General features: G+C 33.6%; 1 protein-coding gene across 1 annotated transcript in view; it reads right to left on the bottom strand.

Moving 5' to 3' along the window:
* The window catches only part of TBC1D22A (TBC1 domain family member 22A), a 166168-nt gene that overhangs the window by 98576 nt on the left and 49758 nt on the right, over positions 1–17834 (bottom strand). The window contains exon 9 of the mRNA XM_050324196.1: positions 2883–2992. Within this exon, the coding sequence (XP_050180153.1) occupies positions 2883–2992 (110 nt within the window). The remainder of the gene's footprint in view (positions 1–2882; positions 2993–17834) is intronic.

Genomic DNA, 17834 nt, shown 5'->3' with positions numbered 1-17834 from the left:
TAGAGTCAAACACACAGAAACTCCCTGATCACAAAAAAACAGCACAAGTAAATCTGCTAAAGCAACAGATGATTTGATCAAGTTTTTTATATCTTCTCTTGGCTAAGAACTGTATACATCTCTGGAAGTGACTGTCCTGATGCTCAATGCCAACTCTTATCCTTTATTCCATAGGTCTCTGTGGTTCAAAGATGTGTTCTTATAATAAATATACACAGAGTCACATTAGATACATAAGGGAGGGAAGTAAGATGAGTGAGGAACAGAGAAATAGTAGATACTATGTATAGCAAAACTTATCAAGAAATACATATCTCTTAATAACACCTTTGACAATTCTGGAATCAAGAAAACGAGACAGTCAAGATGGGCTGGAAAGATAAATGAGTTTTCTGTTAAGAATAATAAAGGGATACAATCATTCTTCCATTACACTCTTATACACTGAAAAGACAAACACACAAAAAAATGTATCTAGTCCATATTAGTCAAATATTTCATAAAATGACCCTAATTGATATCAAAGTACACTCTAAACTTATCCAATACTGATAGGGTAACATCAAATGGAAGCTTATACTGAAGAATAAAATTATGGAAACAGTCTGCAGAGATTCTTTGATTGCAGTTATTACCACATCACATATTCCTCTACTCTAAAATGCCTGTATTTTTATTCAGTTTATTCAGACATCTCAGACAACACTATCACTAGTCACACATGAGCCTCTTACGCCATATTTTCAGAGACTGTGCATCCAGAACACAAGTCAGCTGGAGCCATAGGATCATAAAGTGAATCTACTGGGAATCTTTAAAGTTCATCTAGTCCAAACCTCCTGTCACTGACAGGGACAGTTTCAGCTGAATCAGGTGGCTTGAAGCCACATCAGACCTGACCTTGAACACCGTTCCAAAAAAGGGATATCCACAACTCCTTTGGGCTCCCTCATTGTAAAAAATGTACTCCTTATGTCCAATCTAAATCTACTCTCTTTCAGTTTGAAATGTCACCCCTTATCCTAACACTACAGGCTCTGGCAAACAGTCTCTCTCCAGTTTTCTTAAAAGCCCCCTTTAAGTACTGAAAGGTTATAATAATGTCTTCCTGGAGCCTTCTCTTCTCCAGACTAAACAATCCCAACTTTCTCAGAGAGGTGCTCCAGCCCTCTGATCATCTTCATGGCCCTCCTCTGGACCCATTCCAATAGGTCCACATCTGTGCTGTCCTGTGGATCCCTGAAACGGATGCAGTACTCCAGGGTCAGGTCTCAAAAGAGCAGAACAGATGGGCAGAATCACCTGCCTTGACCAGGTGGCCTCTCTGATGCAGCCCAGGATACATTTGGCTGTCTGGACTGCAAGTGCACACTGCTGGTCATGTCCAATTTTTTGTCCACCAGTATCCCCAAGTCCTTCTCTGCAGGGTTATTTTTCCCAACCATTTCAACCTGCAACTACATGAGTGTTTTATCTGGCAAGTAAAGTGGTATCATCACAGAAAAGAAACAAAACAAGAGAAGAGAAGAAGAAAAACAAGAAATCCTTCCATTTCAGCAGCACTCTGCAGCTGCACTGAATTAACTGTAACATCATTAGTCACACCACTAGCATAATCCTTCAAGCTTGCTTTTGATAGATGAGTGCATCCTTGAATACATCCAGTACCATTCCATTTATGTAACAGCTTAAATTTTCATCGATGCAGTTTAATTCCATTACAATTAGTTTCCATATTTTGTTTATCAGTACTTGATGGTTTTGTATTAAAACAGAATTTTAAGGACAAATGACCTAATCTCTGAACCTTCATTCCTAGAAAAAAAATAGAGCAGCAGGCCAGTGACAGACAATGTTCCAGAAACAGGTAAAACAGTTGGAGGGCTTGCATTTCTTTAACTGGCTTTCTTCCTTTCCAGTAGATTTCAAGTTCTCACTTTTTTCTTTGTAATAACTTCTCACATATTTTTAATGTGATCAAGTATTTTAAAATTTAGTTGTTCTGAGACATCAAAATAAGGTAAAAAGCATTTTTTGCAGCACTCAACATTGGAAATGACTTTGCATTTCAACAGTGCTACACAAAACATTAAGCTATTTGACCTTTAACCAGCAAAAATACAATTAATATGCCTTCAAAAAAGTGAAAGACTTCTGTTGTTGATTCAATTTTATAACAATTTTGTCAAACATGAACTCTGTTACAAGTTTCAATTCACAATGTGCCTTAACCAATATGCTTTAGCCCATGAAACATTCATATTAAAGTATTAGTCATAGGAAAGAATGTTGTAGGTACTTCTAATCTACATAAACTTATATGTTGACAAATGCAAACATCTACACAAATCCACCATTATCAGACTGTAACTTGCTGCATTTAACAGAAAATTGTGCCTGCATTTATAGCTTCTCCACATAGAAAAAAATCAGTGACATAGCATAAGTATCAAGTTTTAAATTGATATTTTAAAAATATGAAGATAATTTCAGGAACTATTAAGACAGCAATCACCTATAAGTTGTTATATTAATGACTTAAAAATTAATAGGTAAACCAGCTTTTTATCACCTCAGTGAGATCTTGAGCAAATATTCTTTATGCTTGGTGACTGAGGTACAAAATATGCCTCTGGAACTGGAGATTTCAGCTCTGATCTAGAACATCATACCACAGTGAAACTTGCAGACATTTTGATGAAAAGAAGTTCCACAATTTTTTCCTTTCTATGCCAAACTAGCAGTAGATTTCTCCAGTGGGAAAAATCAACTTCTCTCCTGTTTTTCATAGATGTGCTCTTTCTCAACAACCTTCAAGTTGTTCAAAGCCATGACATTAACTGGTTAACTCCACTACTTACAGACAGGAAAAATCAATTTACCTGAATGCCATCAAGCAGCTTGCTCATGCACCAGTAACTGTCAGCTTCTATGTTCTGTAGCACTTCTTCAGCCAGACTGGAAACATCAAAATTTTCCACTTCTTCTTCTTCTGTTTCAGCAAAAGAGAGAGAAAGACAAGTCAATGAAGTGCACAGAATAAATAAAGCAAGGATGAGGAAAATAATTGAAAACAAAGACAGCCACCACTTATCTTCTAGTCAGAAACTTCAATGCACATTTACTTTAACAGGGACTAAATGAATCATTTATTGCTCAACTGTGTCATCTAATGGCTTTAAATGTTAATGAATACTTAATTTCTTGCAGACTGTGAAAATCTCAAATCATGCCTGGTTAACCAGAATTAATATATAATAAATTACTTTATTCTAAACATTTCACACCTGAAAGAAGATCAGAAGCACTTTGAGAGCCCTCAAGCTAAATATGAACAATCTCTGAAGAAGATGACTATGTTTGCATCAATGCACAGAAAGTGCAAATATGTTGCCAATCCTCACTTAAGAAAAAGCCCTGAAAAACACCTTTTAGAAAACCACTGAAATTTATTTAGAAAGTGGACTACAACTTTTCAGGGAGGATTTGTTTGTCAGGCAAGCATTTCGAATTAGAAGGAAATCAGACAAAAGGAAACAAATGATTCCCACCCTCCACCCCCAAAAAACACATGATTCTCAACACTGGAAAAGCACAGAACCCCAATGATCTCAGGATTCATGGAAACTGTATTTCACACAAGCATGTTAAAATAAATTCACATTTCAACACAAACCAAAACTTCACCACCCAAGCTACACCATCTTTTTAAAGCACAGCATCTGAATCAATCCATTTTGAAAAGAACACAGAATGTGTGCTGTGTTGCCACCCAACTCCCAAAGCTCCCATACAGCTCCGGAAGAGTTTAACATGAACTGTGAATGCTCTGAGAAAATGCTGTAGCTTCCTTCTTGCAGCAGCTCACAGTGTCTTAGTGTAGGAAGATGAGTATCAAAGAAGCATCTGTCCCAGCCCTGGTTTATTCTCAGTGAGAGGGTGGTGCAGAAGAGAGAGGTGTTTAATTCTCCCCAAACAGCGCATAGGACACCAAAAAAGGAGTTTGCTCCATTACACAACTGCAAGGTAGCGTAGAATACCAAGAATATAGAGTGTCTTAAAACTCCTCTATTACCTATTTTATAGCTTTTCAGTATGTAGTTACAGATGCCTAAGTACATCCTTAGGTCATCACATTTGATTATGCTACCTTAAAGCACTTATTTGTCAATTGATAACAACAATTATCATTACATACATTTTAAAATAATGTTAATGTACCAGTGATTTTACCACCACTAATAGACACTACCAGCAAGGTGTTACCAAAGCATTCTTCTTTGAATTGGTGTCTGTATCTGGATGTGCACCTTCTAAAGGATCACTGGGTTTGGATTGTGAAATATTAATGGCTGTAGGACAAGAAGATTATGTTGTGTTAATAAAGCGTCAGTTAAGATATTTACTTACCAGGGAAATCTGGTAAATAAAACAGGGGATTGCAGCATAGACTCCATAAAATAACAGCACAGGATGAACTCAGAGGTGGCAGGGTTGTAAACAACATACCAGTAGTCATTTACTGGTTGTTAAAGGAATGCCACCTTTGCATTGGGATGCAGTTTTACAAACCCAAATAAACAAGTATTCACCATATTTCAAATATGCTGTATAATAAACTCAGATATAACTGCCTTGCAAAACAATGAAGAGTGAGCAGCAGACTGCAACAGCTAATTTTTTTTTACAGATCCTTTTGTGAGGAGGAAGAACATTCTTCCCCAGTGTCAGCAGAGTATTCCTCCCAGTTAAAAGGAGGGCAGATCCCCCACAACGGACAGAAAATTCTATCAATGCTTCTTGAAAAATGGGGGTAACATAGGCAGTAAGTGGAGATGATGCTCCCTGATGCTCAGGTCCCATCACTTACTCTATTAGACCCTTCTCATTAAAGAGTTTCTAGAACAAACTTGGCTTCATTTCACTCATTAAATCTAATCCCTCCACAAAAAAACATATTAAGAGAAGAGCCCAGCATAACATAAAAGTATTTTCATGGTAAAGGTGCTTAAATACAAGGGAAATAACAAGAAAGGATTGAAGGAAGGCAAACAGGCCAGCATCAGTAGAAGAACCAAAATATCTAGCAATGAAGAAACAGATTAGTGAAGTAGCTAAGGTGATGTACATTTGGCAAAATTAATCCAAACTGAAATGCCTGTTTTGCAGCTCAAAAAAATACAAGAGTCCCCAAAAGTCCAGAAAAAGTAACAAAGAAGCATCAACATGTTGTTTACTAAGTTCCCTAACAGAAAAATTACTAGGAGTGCACAAAAGATCTAGAGAAAGACAGAAAACTAGTAGACTTAAAATGGACAAAAAATGGTTGATTTAAGATGACAAATTTCATATGAACCTGTAAAAAAATCAAGTCTTTATCTATCTACCTCCAACCTGATGTACCTTGAGATTTTTAAACAAGAAACCTCACAATTTTTAGAACAGAAGCCTTTTTTAACAGTTCAAAAACTGAAATTAAGGATGAAGATTCATGTGAATTTAGAAAAAAGATCTTCCCCAGAAAGAAAAGAAAATTAATGATGTACCCTTTACAGCAGAAACAAATTCTTTGGTAGATCTTATACATGTTAACTCATAAAGAAGTCTTACAGTTATACAGTTGATTAGATATTCATAAACCAGTGCCCCGGTGGAAAAAAAAAAAAGTCTCATTAATATTTTTAAGTTTCTTTTTAATATTTTAGATGAAAAAAAAAGAAGTAATTCATTCCCTCTCTGCTTCACTATGTCTATAGAAAAAACAAAAATGAACAAGACTTCCTCATATTTATATAAAACACAAATGTGTACTGAACTTCCCTTTGAATGAAGCAGTCTTCAGACCCTCCTCCACTAAACATCTGCTGAAAGAATGAGATTACAACTACTTAGATAATGTGTTCCTTTGCAAATTTCCTGCCTTAGAGCACCTTTTCTTTTCATGATACTGCTATCACATTTCTGAACAAAAAGGAAGCTATAAACCTCAGCACAACACAATAACCCTTCTACAGGTGGGTATGAAAAGATAACAAATGAAAAAGACTTTTTATCTTCTCTTTCTCATCTTTCTTATCTTACCTCCTTTTTTGTCCTTCTCTTACAAAATCTATGATTTCACACTATATTCTCACAGCAGGATTTAAACCAACAAAAAAGCTGAAGATACACGTAACCTTCGAAGGTGGGGTATCTTCACCTCCCCTCACAGCCAACACAGAAGAACAAGGAGTCTTGGAGTATTACCTGACTTGCTCTGAACTAGTAACCTAAAATAAATCAGATCAATCATATCAGAAAAAAAAAAAAATCTTGTTTCTCAGTATTAGCTATAATTCGGTCTTAAAAGGATGGCCTCAGAATGCACACCTCTAAACTGTGAAAGTATAACATTCGCTGAAATAAAACTTTAAACACACAGCAAAAGATTTTTCATTCTGTGACTGAACTACCTGCAACAAGCAGTCAGAAAACCACACCAGTTTGTGAAGCTAGGCTGAATGAAGCAACCTGGACAACAAAGACACTCCAGCAATAATATTTTGGAAAAACTACATTCTGATTGTTCTAGTACAGATGGATCATCAGTTAGAATGACAATTTTTTTCTCCCAGAAAATACAATATAACTTTTAAGGAATATCTTTCAATGGTTCCAATTACTGTTCAGCACAGGTATGTTCCCCAAGCACAAAGAGAATGTCAGGACAGGCCCTTCTGAAAAGAGTACAGGTCTGACATGAATTCACTACTTTAAGTAAAATTCTTATTATACCACAGGGAAAAACAGCAAAAAAAAATTAAGATATGGAAAGGTAACCATTATCAAGTTCTCTCTGTTCTAGTTTCGGTGACCTTATAAAGCAACAGATATAGAAAGCATTTAAAATATCCAGTTTTTTCACTAAAAGAACTCATAGTCCCCAATTATAATGTCAGAGAACCACAAGCTCAACCATTACAAAACTAAAAATAGCACTTTTTGGAAGTACTCATATAGGCATCTTGCTCTGTCTCTCCCTTCTGAAGAGACATCTGAGAACAACATTATGTTTTTCTGTGGCTTAAACGGACTGATCTCTAGCATTTTCATAAGCCTCTTAAATGCAAAATAAATATTCAATATTTTTATATGTTCTTTAAATATATAAGCTACTTCTAGCTTAATTCTCAATCCCATTGTGCTTCCAATGCATCACTAAGTCATCTCTTCTAAAGTCAGATAACAAAGTTTTGAAATTAAAAAAAAAACTAATTAAATGTGTAAGACAACTCAATTGTACTTCAATTATACCCTAGTAGCATTTACCCTATGTAAAGCAACTGTGTCAAACTTCAGCTTAAAACTCAGCCACCAAACATTTCAAAGAAAAAGTCTAATTACTTCAAACTATATTAAAATACATGTTCATTAAATCTGCTAAGTAGTATATTTTTGGATATGTTATATTAACTGGTACTTTTTGATTTAAATGTGGTGTATGCTGAACAAGGACCTACACTGTGGAAGCATCCAGGTACTATTCTAATAAAGATGGCACAGCATCACAGAAACAGTCACAAACGTGCAAGTCCTCAGTGATGTGCCATGGTTTCTGCTGCACCAATTCACATAAATTTGCTACACTTTATTGAGGAAGGCCATCCATTTTAATGATAAGCTCCAATTAAAGAACAGTTGACTGGCAGAATGCTATGTAAAATAATAATTTACATATTTAACATTTACTCATTTATTTTGGTAGGCACAAAGTGGAAAATGCTTCTTTTTCCATGCAGTTTTAAGGGGGGAAAGCAATCAAGCTCTATGTTGCTCTCTTTCTTTTTTTGTTTGTTTGTTTGTTTGTTCAGATGAAGAAATAAACACACTAGAGAAGTTTAGAAAATAAAGCATATAGAAGCAATTTCAGGAAAAATAACAGAAGAAGTAAAAATAACCATCCCAAAAGTACATGAGATACTACATATGTGCTTGACAACATAACTGCACTTTCTAGTTTTAAATAAGTTTACATTTATTTTCAATGAGGGAAATCTGAACAGACTGTCAGATAACACATATCTGAATGGACAGGAGTATAAAATAAATAAAAGAATATAACATATTAAAAGAATAAAATAAATAAAAGAATGTGGACAGAAATAGAAGGCCAGTATGTGCATGTATCAATATCTGGGGGGAAAAAGATCACTGTACCCGATTATGGTCTTACAGAAACATTTCTCATTTTCTTCAGTTTCCTGTGGAGATCTTTATCATGTTATCTATGTAACTATAAAAGACAGTAAAATAGTTGCCTGGAGGAAAACTGTTGTAGCATGGAGTCTATGACATGCTGATCTGAATATGAGCATTGCTGTAAGCACAGTATTAGCTGTTCTTTACTCATTCCCAGGGTATGCTTCTGAAACTTCCCACAGTGCAAAAAGAGTAACTTTTTCTAAACATTTTTAACTGGATCCATTCCCAAAGGCAAAGACATAAGGATAAAATGAAAAAAAAAAAAATTACTTACAGCTACTTACAGATGTAATTTTCCAATAATAGCAGAAAATATACATGCTAAATAACTTGCCTCCATTAAAAATAGATTTTAAAACAAGATTAAGCCTAACTGATGATTTTGGTGGAAGTTGTTAAAATGTTAAAATTAAGTTCATATTTGATCTCTGCCTTTTATATGTAATTGATTTCTTCTAAAGAATGCTGGACTTTGACCTTTTCAGTACAGATTATGCATAAAAACATCTGCCATCACAGACAGATGGAATTATACAATGGAAAGTTTTGCATTAAAGAACTGGAAAAAATTAATTTCAGAGAGAACTTTATTTATGAAGAAATCATGTCCTGAAATAAAATACTGAAAATGTATGACATTACTAGAATGGGTTAATGGTATTGCTACAGTAACTAGTAGCCCTCTCAATGCATCCAAATAGCAATCTGTGTCCAACTGCGTTCAAATGCAACCAACAAAAGGGTAACCTGCATTCAGAACTTCTCTAAACTCTGTTGCCAACACCAAAACTCAGTCTTTATAAAGTGGGAAAAAATGAAAAATGTAACTTGATAGTTTTAGTACTTCATTACACAAACAAGCTCATACAAAAGATATCTCTATTAAAGTATACATCCTCTCAAAGGAAACCCATTTTTATGAAACAGACATTTAATTGTGTTATTAATGTTTTCATTTCAGCTTTTTATCTTGAGTGGTTTCTCAACACTCAGAATCAGCAAAACGCAGATGAATCCACTGGAGTAAGAGGAAGGGAACAAAATGGATAGTGGTACAAGAAAGACTCAGTGCTGAAGCCCAAAAGAGACTGGGAGATCACCAATAAATTGTGACTGTTCTTTACATACATCCAATATATAAAACAATACAAAGAAACATTAGAACAGTTAATTATCTGAACATTTTAAAATTGTTCTTTTTTTCTTTTTTAGTAGTAATTTTGTAAATTTATTTTGCATCTAATGTATAAAAAGTATTACCATATACTTCAAGTCAAAATTATATAGCTCTTGCAGTGATGCAAGGAAACCATTCTGGCCATACATGCACAGGCACTTGTCTGTATAAAGCTTACTCTGCTGTGATCTACTCAGATGTTTTATCTTCAGACAGACCAAACCTAAAAGTTACCACCCAAGTATACAAACTACAAAATCACACATATATAGTTGCATGCAGAGGTGTAGAGTAATATTTTGACAACTAGAAGATCTTACATATTCCACTTCAAACTCAGTTTTCAAAAAGCTTTATGAAACAGCTATTCAGTCACTGCTTAACCAAGGCAATGTTTTTCTAAGGAGATCAGGACATAATAGAGCATTTAAATGTAAATTCCTTCAGTAACAGTTACCTAATTAAATATGTACAAAACTACATCATTACACATTAATCTGATAGAAATAGCTTTTGAGTTGGTTAAGGATTAATCACCAAAGTAAAGCCTTCCCTTTTGTTGTGGTACTACAGTCAAAAGGTATAATTAAAAAAAAAAAATAAAAATAACTTAATCATCTCATCAGTCCAGGCTTAGGTAAATATGATCTTACTGCATTTCTAATATTCCCCTATAACCAGTCATGTTCTCACATACACGACATATTGTCTGTTTTAATCTTACATTTGTTGTGAATAATCTTACATTTGTTCTCAGTTGATCCGCTACAATTTCATCAAGACGCAATAGGAAGTAAGACACATCTCTTTATATATCAGCATAAGAATAACATTTTAAACATCAATCATTATATTTTTTAATTCTCTAAGTAATTTTACTGCACATGGCAGCTGTTACAACCTCTTCTGTCCTGGAGAGCAAGGTAAACAATGTCCAAAAACACCATAAACTTGATCACTTGGACTGAATTTCTATGCTCATCAAAATAAATGTATGACCCTGCAAGTACTCTCAATTTGCTCTATCAGAAAACAGTAAATATTTCATATACTTTTTCTCTAATTCCAGATTCTGTATAAAAGTAATCAGTAAATCATTCAGAGACTTCCTTTAGTGGGCCTACATGCTTACCAGTAAGATTTTTCTAGTCAGGCTTTTTCTTGACTAGATTTTAACAGCAAATATCCTTTTTTCCCCCCACACTAAATAATCCAGTGCCTAAATAAATTTGTCTCTTAATTCATATTCATAACCCATTGAAAATTTCTATGCAGAAACAAGCCTCTTTTTAAGGATGATAAATTTATTTGAAAAACAGAAATTCTCAGCTCATGATGCAAATTAAACAAAAAGATCAGTTCCTCATAGGCTGCAGACTGAGATTACTGTTCCACAAGTCAGCCATGAGGAAGATGAAAAATATCTTTACTACTTCAAAATTTCTACAACTAAAACAGGGTACAAAGGAGAATTAAGTAAACATGGTGGCACCAACAGGTCTTTGACCCACAGAACTTGCATAATGCCAAATACAAGACTGGCAACCTCTTATATGGGTGAGAAATCTGGCTAGTATACCTGGCAGTTTACAATTGCAATAAAGAGTATAAGCCATATCCTTGGACATGACATTACTGTGAAACAGGAGCCTTCAAAGTTTATAAGATGGCAGCTCTTCTTAAAAATGTATTTGAGTAATAACCTAGACCACAATGCTTAGCACAAATTCTTCTCAGAGTATTCACTTCAGTAGGTTAGCTGCTGTCAACCAAAACAGCTTGCCAGGGAAAACTGGTCCATGTGACACCAAATTACAAGACTCATAATTAGCAACCAGTGTGCATGATGAGCACAGGATCCTGATGAGTAGTTTCTTAGAATGCCTGATAGGGAATTTCCTGAGAAATCCAAAAGGTGCTTAGAGAATAGGAAATGAAAGATTAAAGGTTGAACATGTCTCCCACATTGTATTTTAATTACCTAGTTTGAGCTTATCATTTAATTTTTTAAAGCATTAAGTCTATGTATGCACATACACACAAACACAATCAAACAAAACATCAAGTATGGGATAAGAGAAAACCAAGGCGTGGTCAAACAAGTCTAAAGCAAACCTCAGGAACACAGGCCTTCCCTGTCTTAAGGTACAGGATTAATTAGAGCTATTTAGGGACCATCACTCTAGGCACTGGAAATGCCTTCAAAAAGAATCTATAAATTATTGTAAATTTAAAAAATAATTATTTATTGGAGAGGGAAAAACTTCTGTGACAGAAGACTGAAAAATTTGCCACTGTTAAGTAAGCTCAGCAACCATTTACATATGATCATAATGTTATATAAGTATAAACTCACTCATGAAGCAATTTTTACTTTTAATTTTACGGTGCCATTTGAATGGTACAACTAAATAAGTTCTCAAATTAAAATGGATGATAGGGGAAATAACTGTTCTTCAGTGACATCATATGCTCAAGTCTTTGACAGTAGCAGTTTGCTGCCAATCCACACTATGTAATATCAGTCAAATTTCTTAATCAAAATTACATGCTTCCTTATTTTGTAATCTCCCACATCACTCACAGCTAATAAGAAAGAAATCCACGTTATAGACTTCTTGCATTATTTACAACAGAATGTAAGTACCACCCATTATTTCCACTTTCTAGCACAAACTGCAAATACTGAATTTGAAGAAGCATATTAGAGGAGAATGCACTCTGCAGGCAACACTACTTCTTATGTTGCTTAATTGTTGAACACATTCCTTAACTAGCTTAATCTGCTGTGATTTATAATTTCCTAGTGAAATGATAACATACGCTTCTGAGGCAAAAAAGACACAAGGCTTGCTTTATTCATGAAGTTCAAACATATTTCTACATACTGTATAGGTATTTATTGTTAAGATAAAGAAATAATCAAACCTCTAGGAAAAAAAAACCTGCATTATCTGTTCAAAAGTAATAGAATAGTCTTTTCAATTTTCTTCCAGAATGTTAGTTTAAGAAAACTAGTTGGCTTTAAAATACAGCCATACTGCATTAAAGTAAATTTTTATCTCATAATTTACTAAAGATGGAACTCATAAATCAGTTCACAAATATCTTTGATGAGAACACAATTCATAAGTCAATTTTTTTTAATGTATTGGGCTTTGTCAAAATGAATGTGCTATAAAAACATTAAATCCTTTCTGCTTTTATGAAATAATGCAATGAAAACCTACAGAAGAAAAATTGTTTTGCAAAAAACCTTTCTTTTCTATTTTGATTATTGTGCTGAAGTACCTAAGTTTTCACTTCTGCCTAATGAATTTGTTTTCCACAGCTTAAAATTAAAACTATCAAATTTTTCAAATAAAAAACAAACAAAATATCCCCATGCTGATGAAAACCCCAATGACTTTATTATTACTATGATTTAAAAAGGCTTGCATTTAAACTAGAAGCAAAGCCAATTCTTAAAGTTTCAGCATACAAACTTCTGACAAATCTATTTGTATTGGTTTGAAACCTATAAAACATTACTAACTAACCAAACATCTCATTGAAAATAAGACCCAAAAAATTTGCTTACAATGTTGTTTAAAGCACTGATCCATCTGAAAATCTCTTCTTAGATCTTCATATGCTACTGATCTATGCAACAGGATTTAAATGTTAACATTCCTGGCATTTGTACAGCATGTTGTCATTGCTTAAGCAACTCTCTCTCTTTTAGCTTTTTTCCTGTGAGTTACTTCATAATAAACACACAAAGTTGTGATATTTGGATGTCAAAAGCCACCTTTAATGGCATAAAAGTCATTAAATTAATTTCCCAGTCTGTTGGAAAGCATGCTTGAGAAGATTTATATCTGAATGTATAACCACCTCTGTGCCACTTCACCATAGAATGATGATCATTAATTATAACTATATGGAGACCACGGGGAGAGGGATACGAATGCAGAAGCCAGAACTAAAATAAGCTGCTCCCTTTGGACTATGTGTCTTTCCCATAGTTACATTAATTGTAATTAACTTTCTCCTTCACAATTCTTTCATTTTTATATTGAAAAATCTTTTGATTTCAATATCATTTTACTGCTTCTACTATTATTCAATATATTGTTTTCCATTTATTCCCATGACCCAACATTTCCAGTCTGTAGTTTCAAATCAAATACCTTGCACCAACCTCTCATGACTTCCTCACAGTGCGAGTCTATTATTCTTAATTGACTTCAAAAATAAGACAATATAAACCACAAAATCTAATTTTTAAAATTCTGAGAGTGTGCATTAAGCATCTTGAAATAACACATCTTCCTTAGACAGATACATTTGAAAATTTAAAAACACACATACAGATGCACAACAAACCTTCAATGTAGATAATTAAAATCCACATCACCCTATGCACTAAAACAGGACTTTCATTAACAGATTTTTTTTTTTATATACATAGGGAACAACAATTCTTTTTCCTCAAGTACTTTCTGGTATGGTTTAGAGAAAAAGAAAATTAATAATACAAAAATACTGTGATTTAATGGACAAATAGAAGTTAGCCAAAAGCATCAAACACTTCAAAACAATAGAGGCTAGATCTGATTTATTTATTCAGATTACTTATGACAAAAGTTTTGAGCTTATTTTTTCTTATGAAAATGTAAAATAACATTTAATATAGAGTACAGTTAGATACTAGGTGACAATAAAATCCATATTTAAGCTATAAACTACCAGAGCTACTTGAATTAGAACACAAGCAAGATTGTGGATCTCCATCTCAAGAACAATAAAGACTTAAAGAATGGTTTGGGTTGGAAGGGACCTTAAAGATCAACTAGTTCCAATCCCTGTGCCATGGGCAGGAACACCTTCCACTAGACCAGGTTGTTAAAAGCTCCATCCAACCTGACCTTGAACACTTCCAGGGATGGGGCATCCATATCTCACTGGGCAGCCTGTGCCAGGGTCGCACCACCCTCACAGTAAACAAAGATTAGCATTAAAAATACATTTTAATAAATAAAATAATCACAGAGCAAATGGAACAATTGCTATGACCTTACAGACCTTCTTGGACGGAAGAGAAATGCCTGGTAGTAGTAAAATGATGTGGAATAAACTTTCAGGAAAAACACATAGCAGAGACAATCTATAAGCCAAGAAGCAAATCTACTCACCAGTCAGTAGAAATAGAAGAAAGACTAGTATAATTATGCTACTTGAGCATTTTTAGAACTTATGCATTTAACCACAGTATAAAATTAATATAATTTAATTAAATTAAGGATGCCTAAAGGTCTTGAAGACTTCCTGTAGTAAAACACAGAAGGTAAGTTGGTAAGTAACTCAAACTGGAAGACTCTCCAAGTTAGAGGAGTATAACAATGAAAAAAAACAAAGCAAGGCAGAGTTCATAGGATGAATGTGCATCTTATCATGCCAACTGATTTATAAGGGAGAAGAACAAAAGACAAGTTTACTGACACAAAAGTTGCTTTCATAGTCTTTAAACAGATACTGTCACAGTACAGAAACATTAATTTGATTTTATTAGAAACCTCCAATTAGTCCTATTTAATCTAGAATTTTTCTATTAATTTAGTGATTTCTTCTATACATCTCCTATAGCAAAAATTCAAAAGAATTCCTCTGATTTTGTCCATAAGACAGGGTCTAGAAAGTTTCTTCACAAGAAACATCTAAGCAAAAATTCCACACAGCTCCCCTGCTATGAAGTGACATTTCATAGGTTCCATCACACCTCTGTCAGACTTCTTGACTCTTTGATAGACTTCCTGGCACTGATATGATTGAAGAAATTTTTATCAGTAACTTTCAAGTCTCTACTTGGTTTTTCCTCTAATGTGTAAAACCATGACAGTCATCTAAAGGAAAATGGGCTTTACACAGGTTTGAACCTCCTGGTTGCTTTTCAAAAAAGTATTCACACCACAGCTTTACTAAAAAAAATAAATGGAGGTGTGGTATACTGATCAGTATTCTCAAGACACACTTCTTTGATATGACATGGAAGCATTCAACAAAGATTTAAAACAAAAACTCCAACAAAACAAGAAAACAAACAAAAAACCACAAAGATGCCACCCACAAACAAACAAAAAAACCCACAAAAACCCCAACTCAAAACCTCAAACTCCACCTACAGATGCCTCCACTTGTAATAACCTGGGGAGAGCAAAACAGATAAAAAGAAGCTGTAAGTTTAAAGAAATGTAACTCAATTATTTTTGCTCCAACAGCAATAAGAAATGTTGGTAATGTTAGGAAGAGTAGGATGATGATTGCAATCTTTTGCCTACAGACACAGTCCAAAATAAAAAAATTAACTGGCAATTGTCATTTTTTCAGTTACATCAACATTACTATCTTACATCATCAAAGAAAAACATCAAAAATTATCTACTTCACAAGAAAGTCAGTCATATACAGTAACATTTTTAAGAAAAGAACATTTAATTCAAACAGTGGTACCTTGAAGTAATTACTACCAGGCATCAGAAATTGTTAGGTTTGATAAATCCTCTTTCCAACACTTATTTTAATCTTTGAGATAGTAGGTGTTTGTTCCTTCAGTAGCTGCTCTTAATGCTTTTCTCTGCAGCCAACCTTTCTTAATCCCTTTAGACACTTTATTTAAAGCTTGTCAGTCATAGATCAAAGAATGCAGCAACTATTGCTTACTACACTTTCAATGAAAATACTGCAGCAGAATAATTAGATATGATACTGCTTTGAAACAGTTATTTAGGTAGGTTAAAGTGACAGCTTTGGGACTCAGAACACAGCAACTTAATATGTAGAAGCTATTCTGAAAAAGGAAGACCATCTTCTAATATGACAAGTCTGAACAACTCAGATATTTTCTTCTTAAGTATGGAAAAGTTCTTTCCTTTTATTCAAAGTCTAACAAAAATAATGCTGACATTTGGGAAAAAAAAAAAAAAGGAGGAATTTTTTTTGTTTTAATTAAAAAAAAATCAAACTTTTTCCCCCGCTCTTCTTCCAAAGAAAGAGAAAGTTACTTTTTAATATAACATAGTTTTCTTGTGAAGGTATATTCACAAAAAAATCATTTAACTTTTTAAACTTTAAATACCTGAGTAATCTCTACTGCAGTCTTTATAACAAGTGCACAACTTTAACTTTTCTATTCCTCTTATTTCCATATTTTATTTTATTCAAAACAACAAGAGGTAGGAATAGCTTCTAAAACAGGTGAAAGTATCTTTCTTTTTACACTCCCTTATTTATAAATTTGGACCAAATTGTATCAGATACACAAATTAGGGAGATTACACCAAAGAACTGTTTGTAGACAAACATGATTTCAGTTTAAGGTATTATGAAATTATAAGCACAAAAGAGTAAAGCAAATATTTTACAAAGTAAAAACAATAAAAACCTGAAACATGTACTACACTTAGTAATTAAACAGAAGCTCATGAGAAACATTTTTAATCAAACTATCATCTTGAATTACATCTTGCCCACAAAAGTATGCTGAATATGTAACAGTTCAGAACTATAACATCCAAAGACAGCATTACCTGAAAATTGTTTAAATAATCAAAAAAAATACCACACCTAGACTCTAAATAGTAACATTATAAAGCAATGCAACAATCCTATTAGGATTTAGTAAAGTCTACTGTGTAGAAAGCAAATTATTTCCAATGACATGTAAACACTGACGGGGTGCTTCATAAAACTCTAGCAGATGAACACAACTGTGACAGCTGTTCTTTCTCCTTTTTCATCCAAACTTCAATTTTGACTGAAGTATGAAAATATAAATGCAACAGAGAAATTAAGTTAATAATAGAACTGAAGTCTTCTTACATTACTTTTCAAAACGTTGGGGGTTTGTTTTTTTGCCTTCCGTAAGTTTTATGACTGAAAACACTCAGTGTTGGCTTTTGACAACTCTGGTAATTCTACTAACATACAGAATTGCACGAACTTTTAAGTTTTACACCAGCATGACAATAGCTGTGGTAATCACTTGTTAATGACTTTTTATAATTACTTTTTTTCATGTAAAGCTATCTTTCATATACTCTTTACATAGTTTTTTCATTCACTATTAATATTCAAGAATCTATGCTTTAGTTATATATATTGTCTTTTCTTTGAAGATAATTTAAAAATATTTAAAAATTGGAAGGACTAATACACCTCAAAACTTATGATGTTGGGGTTTTTTGTTTTGTTTTAAACAGGAACCCATAAGACACTATGAGCAATTAATACTATTACTCAAAATACTGATTTTCTCTCACATAGAAAGCTAAAAATAACAGGTAATTAAGCAGTTGGATACACTTAAGATAATCATGTCTCTTTTTTTGACAGCTATTGTTAACAACATCCAGAGAATTTTAACTTTAATTAGGCT

This window comes from Myiozetetes cayanensis, unplaced genomic scaffold (genome assembly GCF_022539395.1).
Source record: "Myiozetetes cayanensis isolate MyiCay16 unplaced genomic scaffold, myiCay2020 scf3, whole genome shotgun sequence".
Lineage (NCBI taxonomy): Eukaryota > Metazoa > Chordata > Aves > Passeriformes > Tyrannidae > Myiozetetes > Myiozetetes cayanensis.
This window is presented reverse-complemented; position numbering and strand designations above follow the sequence as displayed.